At 37.1% G+C, this 14,668-nt stretch overlaps 1 protein-coding gene across 3 annotated transcripts in view; it reads left to right on the top strand.

Moving 5' to 3' along the window:
• Nucleotides 1-14,668, top strand: part of TRPC6 (transient receptor potential cation channel subfamily C member 6) — a 137,696-nt gene that overhangs the window by 76,535 nt on the left and 46,493 nt on the right. For all 3 annotated transcript variants that reach the window (XM_054440836.2, XM_063671376.1, XM_063671375.1), the window contains one exon: nt 4,806-5,580. In XM_054440836.2, coding sequence (XP_054296811.1) covers nt 4,806-5,580 — 775 coding nt within the window. The remainder of the gene's footprint in view (nt 1-4,805; nt 5,581-14,668) is intronic.

The raw sequence follows: 14,668 nt of genomic DNA, 5'->3' as shown, positions 1-14,668 counted from the left end.
ATTTTAGAATAAAAGATGTCACAACTCAGACATTCTATTTAGCTCAATGTAAACTTAGTATTGGATGAAAAAATAAAATGTTGTAAACCACATTAAAAATTGAGATATAAATAAAGTTGCTAATTATTATTTTTCTTTCTTTAAAAAGACAAACAAACAGCAGGCATGGTAGCTCATACCTGTAATCCCAGTATGTCGGGAGGCTGAGGTGGGAGGATCACTTGAGCCCCCAAGTTTGAGACCAGCCTGGGCAATATGGCGAGACCCCATCTCTAAAAAAAATACAAAAATTAACTGGGTGAGGTAGCATGTGCCTTTAGTCCCAGCTAGACAGGAGGCTGAGGAAGGAGGATTGATTGAGCCTGGGAGGTTGCGGCTATAGTAAGGCAACAGAATGAGATCCTGTCTCAAAAAAAAAAAAAAAAAAAGACAAAACAACTTATATCAATTACTATCTCAGTCATTGTCTTTTTCATGGGTCTTCTTATTGAAAGCTGAAAAATGATAAAGTACAAGTGTCTTTCTTATTTTTATAAGTGCTATATATGTGCTTATTTTTATGGATGTGGCTGTAAAAAAAATTTAAATCCAAACTAAAATGCTTTCCACATTCATAATTTCAATTACCTGTGAAAAGATAGGTCAGAATAATTATTTCTCCCATTTTAATGGGTGAAAAAAAATTGAGGCTTGTTCTTGATGTTTTCGTATGTCACTATTTTGTGTCAGTTTTGTGTCATTTTTTAGTCACATGAGAACTTATCTTGCAAGTTCTCACTCTCAGTGCTTTCATCTTACTTTTATAGATCCCTGATCCTATTTTGTTTCTCCCTTAATTTTACAGTTTTTCTTTTTCAAAGCATTCTCCATGTTTGGAAGATACTGTCTCTCCCCCTAATCTTTGAACTTCCTCTTGTCTACAATAGAAACTATGCAAAGCAATAAATACAGAAGAGAAGAGAGAGGAAGTGAAAGCCTAAAGAGGTTAGTGGAAGCCAGAAAAAATGACAGAGAGAAGGAAGAGGGTTAAGAATTTCAGCAGGAAGATGATGGATGGTTCCTCATGTAACAAACCTTGATGATCTCCTGTCTCTTCTACCTCATCCATCTTGTTAACTCAGAAATAATGTGATTCTTCTAGAAACTCACCCTAACTCAGACATCACCTTTTGCCAAAACCAACATTAGGCTCACTCTAGTTTTTATAAGAGGAAATTATACTCTCTTAGACATTATAAGGAATATTTCTTTAAAAAGAAGCAAAGAATATCTACTAAGAATCACTAGCTATATGAGGAAAAATTCTACTGTGAAATACAGAGACCAAAGCAAACAAATACAAAAAAGCAACTCAGGAATAAGTTCTCTAAATTGTGATCTGTGCAATCTTTAATGTCCCAGAGAGAGAAGAGAAAATTTTTGTGCCTTTAAAAGCAGAAAAGTCTTATAAAAAGTAACATTTGAAAATAAAGGGTGTTTTTGAAAATTAAAAATATAATAACAGTTTTCATAGATATAATCTAAAGTTGAAGAAATTTCCCAGAATATAATAAATAATATTGAACATAAATAATTGGAAATAGAAAAGATAAGAAAATTAAAGGACAATTACAGGATGTCCAACATCAAAAAGAAGGAGTTCCAGAAATGGTACATTGAAAGCAAGAAACAAAATGATCAGATGAATAGGGCAAGAATATTTCTTAGTAAAGGACACTTTTTATTCCAGATTAAATGGGCAGCACTGTGGAGGAGAAGAGACTCCCTTCAATAAACAACCATGTAATTTTAGGACACCAGAGACAAAGACAATATCCAGAATCAAAACTGCATCATGCTTCTCAATAGTAGCCACAAAACTATAATTTATTAGAGCAAGGCCTCCAAAATTATCCTCAACCTTGAATTCTCTACCCAGCCAAACTATCAGTTAAGTTTAGAGCTAGGACAAAGTCAGTTTTAGATGTACACCTTCTTTAAAAATTCACCTATGCATGCTTTATTAGACAGCTGTTGGAAGATGTGCTGTACTAGAACAAAGAAGTCAACTCAGATAAAAGAAGATCTGGGATACAGAAAACAAGGACCCCAATACAAAAGCAAAGTGAAGAGAATCCTTGGAATGATACCAAAGGAATATTCAAAGATAACATACATGCATCAAGTCTAGACAGCAAGTGGTCCAGATTTTCCAAAATTGAAAAAGAAAATACCCACATAATATGTAGAATGTATTAAAATAAGACTTATATTGATGGAGAAGAGAGTTTGATTGAATTAGTCATATGTATATAGAGCACTGAGAAAATGAAGAGAATTTTTATCTATTAGGTTTGAGGTTATAGGGAAGCTGTACCTGAAAAGACACTATAGTATAGCACTTAGCTATGATTAGCACTTAAATTATCATGTTTTAAACAGTAAATAGTTATCTAAAAAAAACTCATAACAATTCTGGAATGGTAAGGGACCATGAAAGGGGTCTGTGTGTGTGTGTGTGTGTGTGTGTGTGTGTGTGCACGAGAGAGAGAGACAGAGAGAGAGAGAGACAGAGAGAGAGAGAGAGAGATACATGAAGGTATGGTGTAATGGGAAGTCCATAGGTAATGCCAAACCTGAAAAATCAAGAAGTAACGATATAACCAAAGCTATATGGTTATAACATTTAAAATTATAAAATAACCAGCTAAAATAGTTAAATTGAAATGTATTACCTCTGGAGATCAAGACATGGAGAGAATAAACTAAAATATGTACATGTATAACTTTACTAAAATTAAAAATGGAATTAAAAACAAAGTAATAGCTATGGGACAAAATAGTTACAGATGCTATTCTCTTATAATAAAAGTTGCATATATATTATCTAATGACCTATTTTAGAAATTATTATTAGGTTGTATAACTTGATATTGGCCCTTAATGTCATTTTTGAAACTTACAAAGTTGTCTCTTTAAAAAAAACATCAGTTTGGTTGATTTTAAATAGGCCTTGGATAGTTAAAGGAGTCACTGTTGAATGAAAATCTATGAAAAATATTTGTGAATATGGCGGTATACTCTTCAACCTCCTCCAAGAAGCAAAATCTGTTTGTGAGTTGCTGAAACTTTACTATCTTCCTTTCTATTCCTGTCCATCACACTGCCACAGACAGCACTGTCTGGAGATGTGATAAAGGCCAGTAGGGAAAGCAACTAAGATTCTCCAGACCTGAACATATTGGAGGGAAAGATAGCTTATGAGGCCCTTGGATCTTTTTATTGTCCTCTTTATACTGGGAAGTTTGTGACCGTTTTTAAAGAGGGATGAATCTTGGAACATTCATAAAGAGAAGAAACAATACTCATTTATCACAGCTTTTTCTTTCTCTTTAGCCTCCCCTATAACCTGGCCCTGTTCCAGTTCTGCAAAAACATGCCTTCTTTGGGTTCAGTTAGTGATACTGGTAAGAGTTGAACCTCTAATTGTAATGAGATCTCTTCAAGCTCAAAAGACCTTAAGACACGAAGTTATGAATTAATAACGAAAAAATCTTTGTTATAGCATTTTGATCAGAGGAAGAATCACATCCCCCTTCCCTTTTTTTTTTTTTTTTTTTTTTGACACAGGATCTTGTTCTATCACCCAGGCTGGAGTGCAGAGGCATAGTCATGGCTCTCTGCAGCCTTGACCTCCTGGGTTCAATTGATACTCTGCCTCAGCCTCCTGAGTAGCTGGGACAAAGGCATGTGCCACCATGCACCACTAATTTTTCTATTATTTGCAGAGATGGGGTTTTGCCATGTTGTCCAAGCTGGTCTTGACCTCCTGGGCTCAAGTGATTTGCCCACATTGGCTCTGCAAAGTCCTGGGATTATAGGCATGAGCCATAGCACCTAGCTCACTTTCCCTTCTTATCACAGATTGAAGGATTACGTTGAAGGCTGGCCACTGCTCTGACCACTGCCTGCACCACAAAAGTGTTTTTTCCTACCTGACAACTTGATTACAATTTTCTCCAGTTTGCAGTGATTTTTTAGGACAGCAGAGTTCAAGCATCTATTGCCCATATTAATGAAACCTATACTCTAACATCTAGCTGATACCTCTGCTAGAGAAAACTTTCTACCTATACCCAACCCCTGTCTCACCCTCCTGAAGTACACTCTCACCCGACTTCTACTCATCCTTCCATTTTCAGCTTGTCATTTTCTCTCAGAATCTGGGACAGATGCCCCACTATAGACTTATCATTATAATTAAGCAGCTGATAACAAAGCAATATGCTGATTGCCCATCTCTCCCTTTAGTCTATCAGAGTTGTAGAGACAGGAAAAAGCATCTTTTATTTTTTTCACTATTGGCCTTCTTGGACCTAATATAGTTCCTGGACCTGGCATCAGAGGGACTCAATAAATATTTGTTAACTTGAATGGATTTGCTATTGTCTCTACTTCTTAAAATGTAGTCTTATATTCTCTATCACATTGTGACTGATTATGGATAAGAGGGTCCATCTTTCCTAAGTCTACACCATCTATAGTACATTAGTTTCTATTTGAATGGCACAGAGTAATTATGGCAAATGCTAGTCTCCACCCCAAATTTGAATGTTAAAATCTGCAAAATGCTTGGCTTTCTTAGACGTGAAGTTCTTGGAATCCATTAACAAATAAATGCGTCTTCATTTTATAATATAGTAGGTCTAGAGATGATGAGACAACATCTAATATACTTGAGGATTGTATTAGATGAATGGCAAGTCATTTGGCACACTAAAATGCTCTTAATGTGATTTGCTTACAATCTTTCTGTTTTATTGCAGCCGGGGATCTGACAACAGACTGGCTCACCGGCGGCAGACAGTTCTCCGTGAGAAGGGGAGAAGGTTAGCTAATCGAGGACCAGCATACATGTTTAGTGATCGCTCAACAAGCCTCTCAATAGAGGAGGAACGCTTTTTAGATGCAGCTGAATATGGTAACATCCCAGTGGTGCGGAAGATGTTAGAAGAATGCCACTCACTCAACGTTAACTGTGTGGATTACATGGGCCAGAATGCCCTACAGTTGGCAGTGGCCAATGAGCATCTGGAAATTACAGAACTTCTTCTCAAGAAAGAAAACCTCTCTCGAGTTGGGGATGCTTTGCTTCTAGCTATTAGTAAAGGTTATGTTCGGATTGTGGAAGCAATTCTCAGTCATCCAGCTTTTGCTGAAGGCAAGAGGTTAGCAACCAGCCCTAGCCAGTCTGAACTCCAGCAAGATGATTTTTATGCCTATGATGAAGATGGGACACGGTTCTCCCATGATGTGACTCCAATCATTCTGGCTGCCCACTGCCAGGAATATGAAATCGTGCATACCCTCCTGCGGAAGGGTGCTAGGATTGAACGGCCTCATGATTATTTCTGTAAGTGCAATGACTGCAACCAGAAACAGAAGCATGACTCGTTTAGCCACTCCAGATCTAGGATTAATGCCTATAAAGGCCTGGCAAGTCCGGCTTACCTGTCATTGTCTAGTGAAGATCCAGTCATGACGGCTTTAGAACTTAGCAATGAACTGGCAGTTCTGGCCAATATTGAGAAAGAGTTCAAGGTAGGTCACTAACAATAGAGCCTTCACCCTCCACAAGCCAGAGTCAAGGTGTATTTACCAGCTTCCACCATGTGCTCAGCACTGTGCTAGTTACTGTGGACACTAGGTCATTTTATAAGTTTATTCAACAAGCTCTTTATTATAATCATTGTAGCAAAAGTTGTGATCGCTACCATTTAGTGATGCTCTACTGTCTGCCAGACATTTTGCATTTATTATGTCTAATCTTTATTCCTCCCCCTTGAGAAGATATTATTAGTTCCTGTCTAGATGGGTAAATGAAGGCATAGAAAGTTTCACTAATGCCCAAGATCAACAAATGGGGAATGACACAGCTGGGTTCAGAATCCAGGTATACTGCACTCTGAAAAGCCTAGGCTTTTTCCTCCCATAAAACACTATTTCTATGTTCAGAGCACAGTGATAGATGCTGTTGAGGTCAGAAAGAAAAATAAGCTTAAGGAAGTCACAGTTGACTTGAGAGACAAATGCACACATGAATAAAAAATAAACAAAACTACCAGGTAGAGGTAAAAGCAACATACTCTATAAGTTCAGAGAAAACAATATTTAATTCCTATTAGGCTGCAGGGAAGTTATGTGTAAGATGGCATTTCAGCTGTATATGGTGGAACAAGTAGGATTTTGGAAGGCAGAGAATGAGGGAAAAGATATTTTAGGCCAAGGTGTACCAGCAAAAGCAAAAGATGATAGATATGAAATAGTAGGAAATTAGAACTTTGACCAGTCAATCCCTTAATAAGAGGTATCTGGAGAGATAAATGGTGTCAGATGCTGCCATTGTCCATATGGGCTGTGGTCCATGTGGAGAGGATGAAAGCTTGCATCCCTAGCTAAGATCTTCCCCACAGGTATCTCTAAACTCCCTCTACCTGTTTGACGTAGTTCTGATCTTCTAGTGCCCGTCACCTTTTACCATGGATCATTGTTACTTATGATGCACTTATCTCCTTTTCTAAATAATGCAGGTTGGAAACAGGTTTGATTCATCAACTACAATGTTTTACAAAAGTGAATATTGGTTTCATTTTTTTTCTATTCTATACGCTGAGAGAAGGCTTGTTTCTATACTCTTTTCTTGAGGGATTACAGCCCAGTCTTTCCTGGGCAGCTTCTTGGTGCCACTGTCACTGATGTTTCACCCCAGTATCAGATGTCATGTGTCCATCTATCCTCAGGTACAGTCTATCCAGAAAGGCTAGAAGGAGGAAAATGGCTACTGAAACGCTCAGTATGTGCTTGGCTCCCAAGGTAGAGGAATGTGCTTTTCCTCCAGCTACCTGGCAGCTAACAGGGCAAGACAAGTAAATGGTCCTTCCAACCCTGTCTCAGATTCTAATCTAATTTTCGCTTGACTCTTAGGACACAGAGATGTTCACCTGATTCAAATTAAAACATTTTGAACTCTGATTAATATTAATTATTTTCAAAATCTGTATTACTAATTTTGCCTAATTTCAACATTTCTGTTACTGTACCCTTGTTTACATGCTTTCTCTAAACCACTGAAGACTATTATATTCTTTATTTGTTCATTAATTCACTGGCCTACATCTTTTGAGTCCCTGCTCTTTTTTATTGGGGATAGTTGAGGATGAGGATGGTGAGGTAGTACAAAATACAAAAACAATTCAGTCAGCAATCCTGTCCTCAATTAGTTTATGATCCAATGTGATAGAAAAGATATGTGTGTAGTAACTATCATATTAGGCATGACCTTATGGAGTGAGGAGGGGGCTAGTGGCTCAAAGGTGGGAAGAATCACATTTAACCAGATTGTAAACTCTTCATGGTCCCTAAATGCATTGCAAAATGTTGAGGCCTCCACACGATGATGAAGACGTAAAGATCTGGACATTCTTCTGTTTGTTCATCACACCCTTCTTTCTGCTCTCATCAGTGTGAAAGTGTATGGATTAGCCACTTTCCTCCCATTTATGCTTCCCTATTTGCTCCATTGTCTTGAGCAGTTACCTAGAACCTCTGGACATGCATACCTTTTTGCTAATGCTCTGCCTCTGTGAAGGTTTCCAGGCAAAGAAAAGATAAATCTAACTGAAAACATAAATGTATTTAGGAGTATGTTATTAATGTCTTTTAAAAATCACTTTCAAAAATTAGATTACTGTTAAACAAGAGTAGCAGTTTAAAAAATGCTTTTATAAAGTATATCCTAGAACTTGACAATTGTTATAATTAGAAACCCGACTCAAAATTACTGCACAAGGAGAAAGGGCAGTTATTGGCTTGATTTTTAAGGCCTTTTTACGAAAACAAACAAGAAAAGATTTCTTCCTTGCCAGGTATCAAGCATTAAAACAAATATTCTTTTTCTCTGAGATTAGTTTGGACAGCAGATGAACTGCTGCATACAAGGGTGAGCCTCCCTTGCCTTTGTGTGTAAACTCACAGGGAAATAACATTCCCCCACCACCCATGGCTACTGGGACACTAACTCTTGTCCCAGCATCCCAGTCTCAGTTTATAGCAGGGTGGGACCTTACAGGAATAGAGAAGTTGATGTCTCTGAGGTGAGGTTTGCTGCTGAGTTTGCTGCTTCTACCCTTAAAAATAACTTCTTTTTTCTTACTTTAAAGTAATATATAGCCATGGTAGAAAATAATAATATAAAAATGAAGGAAGTTTAAAAAATCATTCCTAATTTTGGCCATCAAGAAACAAACACTGATACACTACAAACATGCCAGCACATATCCTTTCAGTCTTTTTTTTTGTTGTTTAGTCTTTTTAAATAGTTAACTCCCTTAGAGTCTCAGGAAATAAAAGTCACTGAGGGCTGGATAGCTTAGGCCTGGTCAGCCTCACAGGGACCTGAGAGATTGTATTGGCCACAGGAGATCCTCCCTGTTCATGGTATGTATGTATGTATGAATGTATGTATGTATGTATGTATTTTGCTCCCTTTCCATCTGAAAGATGTTTGAAAAACTCTGTGTTCATTCGCACAGTTTAAAATTGATATCTATTTTTTGTCTTCTGTAAGTATAAATATTTTTAAGGGATATGATTTCTGCATGGTGTACATATTGCCATTTAAGAATAGAACTCTTCAATTCTCCTTCAGATATATGCAAAGGACTCTAAATGCTGTAGTGATTTCATGCCAACCATCAACAAAGCGAACAACATCTTCTTTAATGTTCAGAATAGCTGCATCTTTCCTTTTACTCCTTGAGGTTATATTTTCAGTCCAACTTCCTTCACAAATGTGATTCCTCATATTATAACCTTTTATTATTGTAAAGTCTCTTAAAATCCCTTTATATAGATATCAACATGTGTATCATATATAAATACATATAACACACACATATATATGAAGTTTTAGAATTTGTTTCATTTCCTCTTGCTAAAAGACTCTGGATATTGAAAATACTCTGGAAAGAGTTGTCATTATATCTATTATTAGTATATTAGATCAAAAACTACAAAAATCAACCCAGCTGTTAAAAATAATTAATATGGGCCAAGCACGGTGGCTCACACCTGTAATCCCTGCACTTTGGGAGGCCGAGGCAGGTGGATCATGAGGTCAGGAGTTTGAGACCAGTCTGACCAACATGGTGAAACTCGTCTCTACTAAAAATACAAAAAAATTAGCTGGGCATGAGGGCGCGCACCTGTAATCCCAGCTACGTGGGAGGCTGAAGCAGGATAATCACTTGAACCTGGGAGGCGGAGGTTGCAGCGAACTGAGATTGCGCCACCGCACTCCAGTCTGGGCAACAGAACAAGACTCCGTCTCAAAAAAAAAAAAAAGAAAAAAAAATACACATTTTGAAAAATAAATTTTAACTACGTGACACAATTCTTATTGGATGTATTTTTTAGTGGTACTCATCATGTTCACACTTTGGCTATATATTTAAGGAAAGAAAAATGTATATATATATATAATGTATATATACACCATATATATATATATATGTAGCTAAAAATTAGTTGGTATGGCAGCCAGTATGTTATTTTTGTCTTTGTTGATAGGATATATAAATTATTAAAGGTTTTATGGAATAAAATTAAAAGAGGATAAATAGTAGTTGGAATAAATATTTCTAGATATGATTTGATAACTATCTTACTGGATTAAAATTCTAAATCAGAAAGAAATCACATAAAAGTTTCATCCATGGGTTTAGACCATTTTCCTGTAAAAATTTTGAGTTCTGTAAACCATTCCAAGTCACATTTAAAAGAATCACTCTCACTAAGCTTTTCTGCTTTGCCTGTTTGAGATACTTTTCTTTTCTAGTGAATGATACATCTGAAAGATATTAAGAATAATATAAGGCATCATTTACATTTCAATATATGACAAAGCATTGTTTGGTATTCAGTATTCCCTGCTGATGCTGTCTTTGCTTAACTCTTTCTGGACTCTCACTCAAGAAGCATTCATTCTTTGACAGTTGTTGGCAAATGAAGAGGCAAAGTCATAAAAAATGGCCCTTGTTTCTGTCTCCACCCTGCCCTCTCCGTCTGAAATCAGAACATCCCAACATGAGCCAAGGTGCTGCATTTCTATCATTAAGCTTCATCTTCAGCAGAAATGTGTCTTTATTCAGGGAAATACAGGAAGCCCTTCAGGGTTTATAGTAGCTGGATAATATAAAAGGGGCTCTCTCTGTTGTTTAAAGGGGGACTCTGTCTTGCTTGCTACATGGGTGGGTGGGTGAGCAAAAGACGTATTTTCAAGGAAATCTATTTTAGGAAAGTGGAGATCTGCAAATTGATTCCCTAAAAATTATCCATATTCTACAGCCGCTTGGAAAGTATTCATGTACCTCTGTTTGAAGACGATTAATCTATTTTATGACAGAGAATGTGACTTTTCATAACGATTTTGTAAGCTCCAATACATAGCTTGCTTTTCTAAGCACCTTCCAAACTGTCCCCTACTACAATAACCCATAGTGCATTAACAAAAGAGACCATGGGAGATGTTACTGGGTTTCTGAGGCAGTTTTATCCTGTGCCTAGAACCTTCTAGGCCTAAGTTTTTTGTTACTCGTATCACCACATGTATAGCTGGTTCCAAGCAGAGGTGGCCCCAGACCTCAGCAGAGAAATCTAACAATTAGATGGAGCCACAGGAACAAGAAGAAAACCAAGAGATGTTGGGGAGTTGCAGGTTTTTAAAGAAAATGGGGGAAAACATAATACAATTTTTACCCATTCAAATTCAGTTTTTATATTGAATCTTTATAAATAGTTTTAGGCTTTGGTAGCATGAGACCTCAGCCATCTTAAGCTTAAAATTGAGTTAAGACAAGTTTGGCAACACAAAGTCAGTAAAAAACAGAAAACCCAAAACTTTGACTGGTTTTGATACCAAAGAAGGACAGCAAAAACTCTTTCTTTCTGTCCTTGACTTGAGTTTTAATTCAAATAAGGGACAACAGACTTAAAGACAAGGAGATCAATACCAGGGATGGTCTTGTCCACAAATACATTCCCCAGCATTCTTAATTTCATTTTCGTTCTCAATATGTGCCTATGACTTATGTCTCTAATTCCCTCTTTTTTTGAACCTATTTACCTTTTAGGTTGTTTGTAGTAACACACAATGTTTCCTTTTATTCCCCTTAAAAATCCTCTCTTTTGGGGAACATCACACACCGGGGCCTGTCAGAGGGTGGGGGGCAATGGGAGGGAGAGCATTAGGACAAATACCGAATGCATGCGGGGCTTAAAACCTAGATGACAGGTGGATAGGTGCAGCAAACCACCATGGCACATGTATACCTATGTAACAAACCTGCACGTTCTGCACATGTATCCCAGAACTTAAAATAAAAAGTTAAAAAAAAATCCCCTCTTTTATACAGCAGGAATTGTCCTCTTCTCTGTCATTCTGGATAGAGAGTTTTTCTGGAGGTCTTCCAGCTCCTTTACATCTTCCTAGAGGTCTGCGCATGGATGTGCACATGGCCCTCCAGATGCCTCTGCTGCTGACTCTGAGAAAGAGGAAGGGTAGAGAAACTCCCGCCGTGTCTGTTTTTAGACCATTGCTATGTTCTAGTGTATAATATTCAAAAAATGCCTGGCTTTGTTTCAAAGATAACTGTCCTCCAAGAAAATGGCTGCTTTGAAAAGTACTTCTTGTTGGGACAAAGGTGGTTTGAGTGTTATCAGACCTTAACAGGGTGACAAAGGGTGTCTGCGAGGCAGAATCACAGCTCCAGAAGAACAGGGCTTGGATCCTGACCAAAGAGGAAGAAGAAAGTGTACCTTAGCTGAGCTTTATGAATTATTCTGTTATTTACAGTCTATGTTATAGCAGAATTTAAGTTGTCTATAATGACGTGAAATTAGGAGAAGGCCAGCAAAAATGAAATAACCTTTTCAAGATCATATAGTTATTTAAGTGGCAGGGCATAAATTCAAATCCAGGTATGCTTTCTATTCAGCTATGTTCCTTTCTTTACATCGGTTAGCAAAATGTATTGATTACCTACTACATACCTCACACCATGCTAGGTTGGGAGGATTCAAAGATGAGTAAGATATAATCCTTGTCTTGAAGGATATTGAGTCTATTCAAGAGAGGCAGAAACATAAACAAATAAATGCAGTAAAGTGATATGGGGGTGTGTGTATGTGTGTTCTTGGCTTTGAATGTCCTATTGTAGTTTGAAACAGATGGGCAGAGAAAATTTCATTCTCACAGGATTGTAGGTCTATGACAAGTCAACAGTTAGGGAGGGAGTTAAGTGCAACAGTTTGCTTGATGAGCAATCCCAGCCCCCAGCCCCTGAAACAATCTGTTTACCTTCATTGCTGCTCTCCAAGCTTTGTAGCTTCAATGGGACCTGAAAATTCTTGTGCAAAGGGAAGAGTAAAAGCTAACCAGACATTATAGTAAGTGTATATAACCAAACACTATATTAACTAAGCAGCCACTGCTGATGGCAACAATCAGTAGAAAAAGGCTGACATATCTAGGAAAATGTTTTTCTTCAATTCTTGTTTTAAAATTGTATTCCATTTCTTTTTACCCTTTCTACAGAATAGTGGCTGATTAACTTTTATATCCTCACAACCCCACATAGTAGATGCTTTGTAGGTGCTTGTTAATCATCACCACAGAGCTCCATGATCAATGTGCCATTTGGTGACAGTTATCCTGAGGAGCAGGAGAGCCCCAGAGTTACACTTGGTCCCAAGAAGCATGGCTGGCCAGTGCAACACAGTATATATCATAGTATAATACACTTGTCTTACTGATATGGTTTGGATTTGTGTCCCTGCCCGAATCTCATGTTGAATTGGAGGAGGGACCTGGTGGGAGATGACTGCATCGTGGGGATGGATTTTCCTCTGGCTGTTCTCATGCTGGTGAGTGAGTTCTCATGAGATTTGATGGTTTGAAAGTGTGTGGCACTTCTCCCTTCACTCTCTCTCTCTCTCTCTCCCCCCTGCTGCCACATGGAGAAGGTGCTTGCTTCCCCTTTGCCTTCCGCCATGATTATACATTTCCTGAGGCCTCTCCAGAAGCAGAAGCCTGTATAGCCTATAGAACCATGAGCCAATTAAACCTCTTTTTTCTAAATTACCCAGTCTCAGGTAGTTCTTGAGTGTCAGTGCTTCTATTGCTGACTGTGAGAAAGAGGAAGGGACTAACATGCTTACTCCTCACAGATATAATCTTATTTTATAAACTCCCATCTTAGTAAGAGAGTGGTATCTATCACAGTGCTGTGTGTAAAATATTTGTTGTGAAAATATATGAATAATTGTTTTATTTCCAACACTTGCAGATAATATCCAGAAATTCCAACATGACTTTTTATTTGATAGCATAGCTTTGTGATGGGGACTGCAAAGAGCTAGATACTGTTTGTGAAATAATGAAAACAATAGTAGTAATAATTACCATTGATCTGCACTACCTTGTGCCAGGAACTTGGCATTCATTGTCTTGTGTAATCTTCACAGCAACCCTAATTCATGGGTACTAATATTACTCCCTTTTTAAACATGAGGGTTAGAAGCTTTAAGAGATTAAATCATTTATCTAAAGTCACATAGCTAGTAAGTTTCAAACCCAGGTCTGCCATCTCCAAAGCCCACCTAGTAGATTACTGAGAATCAAGGCACACATTTTTCTCTACCCTGTTAATTTCTATGAAGTAAACTTCATTCTTTATATAGAAAGAAGAGCCAGAGATTAAAATCACAAATCATAACATCTATTATTTAAAATCCAACTAAGAGGAACCTTTAAAAGACCATTTTAACAGGGTTTTTTTTTATAGTTTCTAAACTGTGTTTCATTAGCCCACTAGGAGTTATGTCTTTTCAACTTTTCAAAGATTAATAGGCAAGTACCCATATCTGATTAATGAATGTATGGTGTAGGTGTGTGATCCAAAGACATGACCCAGAATTAAGTTAACCCATCAGCTTCACTCTTCCTCTCAAGGAACCAAAATCATAGTGCTGCATTCTGGCTAATGAACTACCACCAACATTTTATTTGAGTGAGCTTACATGTCAATTACTTAAAATATGAATTAATAGTAATATCAATAACTTAAAATATGAAAATATTTGTAAATGATTTCCCAAGTAGAAAAAGTGTATATTTCTAAAATCATAGTCTTATTCTTTCTTTCTCTCTCTCCTTTTTAAATAGGTATTTTTGCCTAAGAAAATGTCTTAGGAATTAGTGATGAATTGGACAAAAATTTATAGATTAAGGTTATTAAATACCACAAAGCTCTTGCACTTTACTTTTTCAGTCCATGTGGTTTCTGCTTTAAAAAAGTGTTACCTACATTTGAAAGATCATACTTTCTTTTCAAATATCTAAATATATCTGAGCTTTCTTAGAATTCTGGAGAGCACTGATTTTGACAATTACTTTGTTGCTTTTAAAAGGACCAAGAATTCACTATACTTGAACTCTACATTCAAGAGAAGCGAGGTGCATTACATTTTGTCTTAGCTCCATGGTATTTTTTGAATGTCAAGAAATGGCTTGTTTTCAGATCTTCTCTTTGATGATATAAAATAAAGTAGTTACACTTTATCGAATGCTTGC

This window comes from Pongo pygmaeus, chromosome 9 (assembly GCF_028885625.2).
Source record: "Pongo pygmaeus isolate AG05252 chromosome 9, NHGRI_mPonPyg2-v2.0_pri, whole genome shotgun sequence".
NCBI classification, from domain to species: Eukaryota; Metazoa; Chordata; class Mammalia; order Primates; family Hominidae; genus Pongo; species Pongo pygmaeus.
Note: the sequence above shows the minus strand (reverse complement) of the source record. Positions and strands in the feature narration are given on the sequence as shown.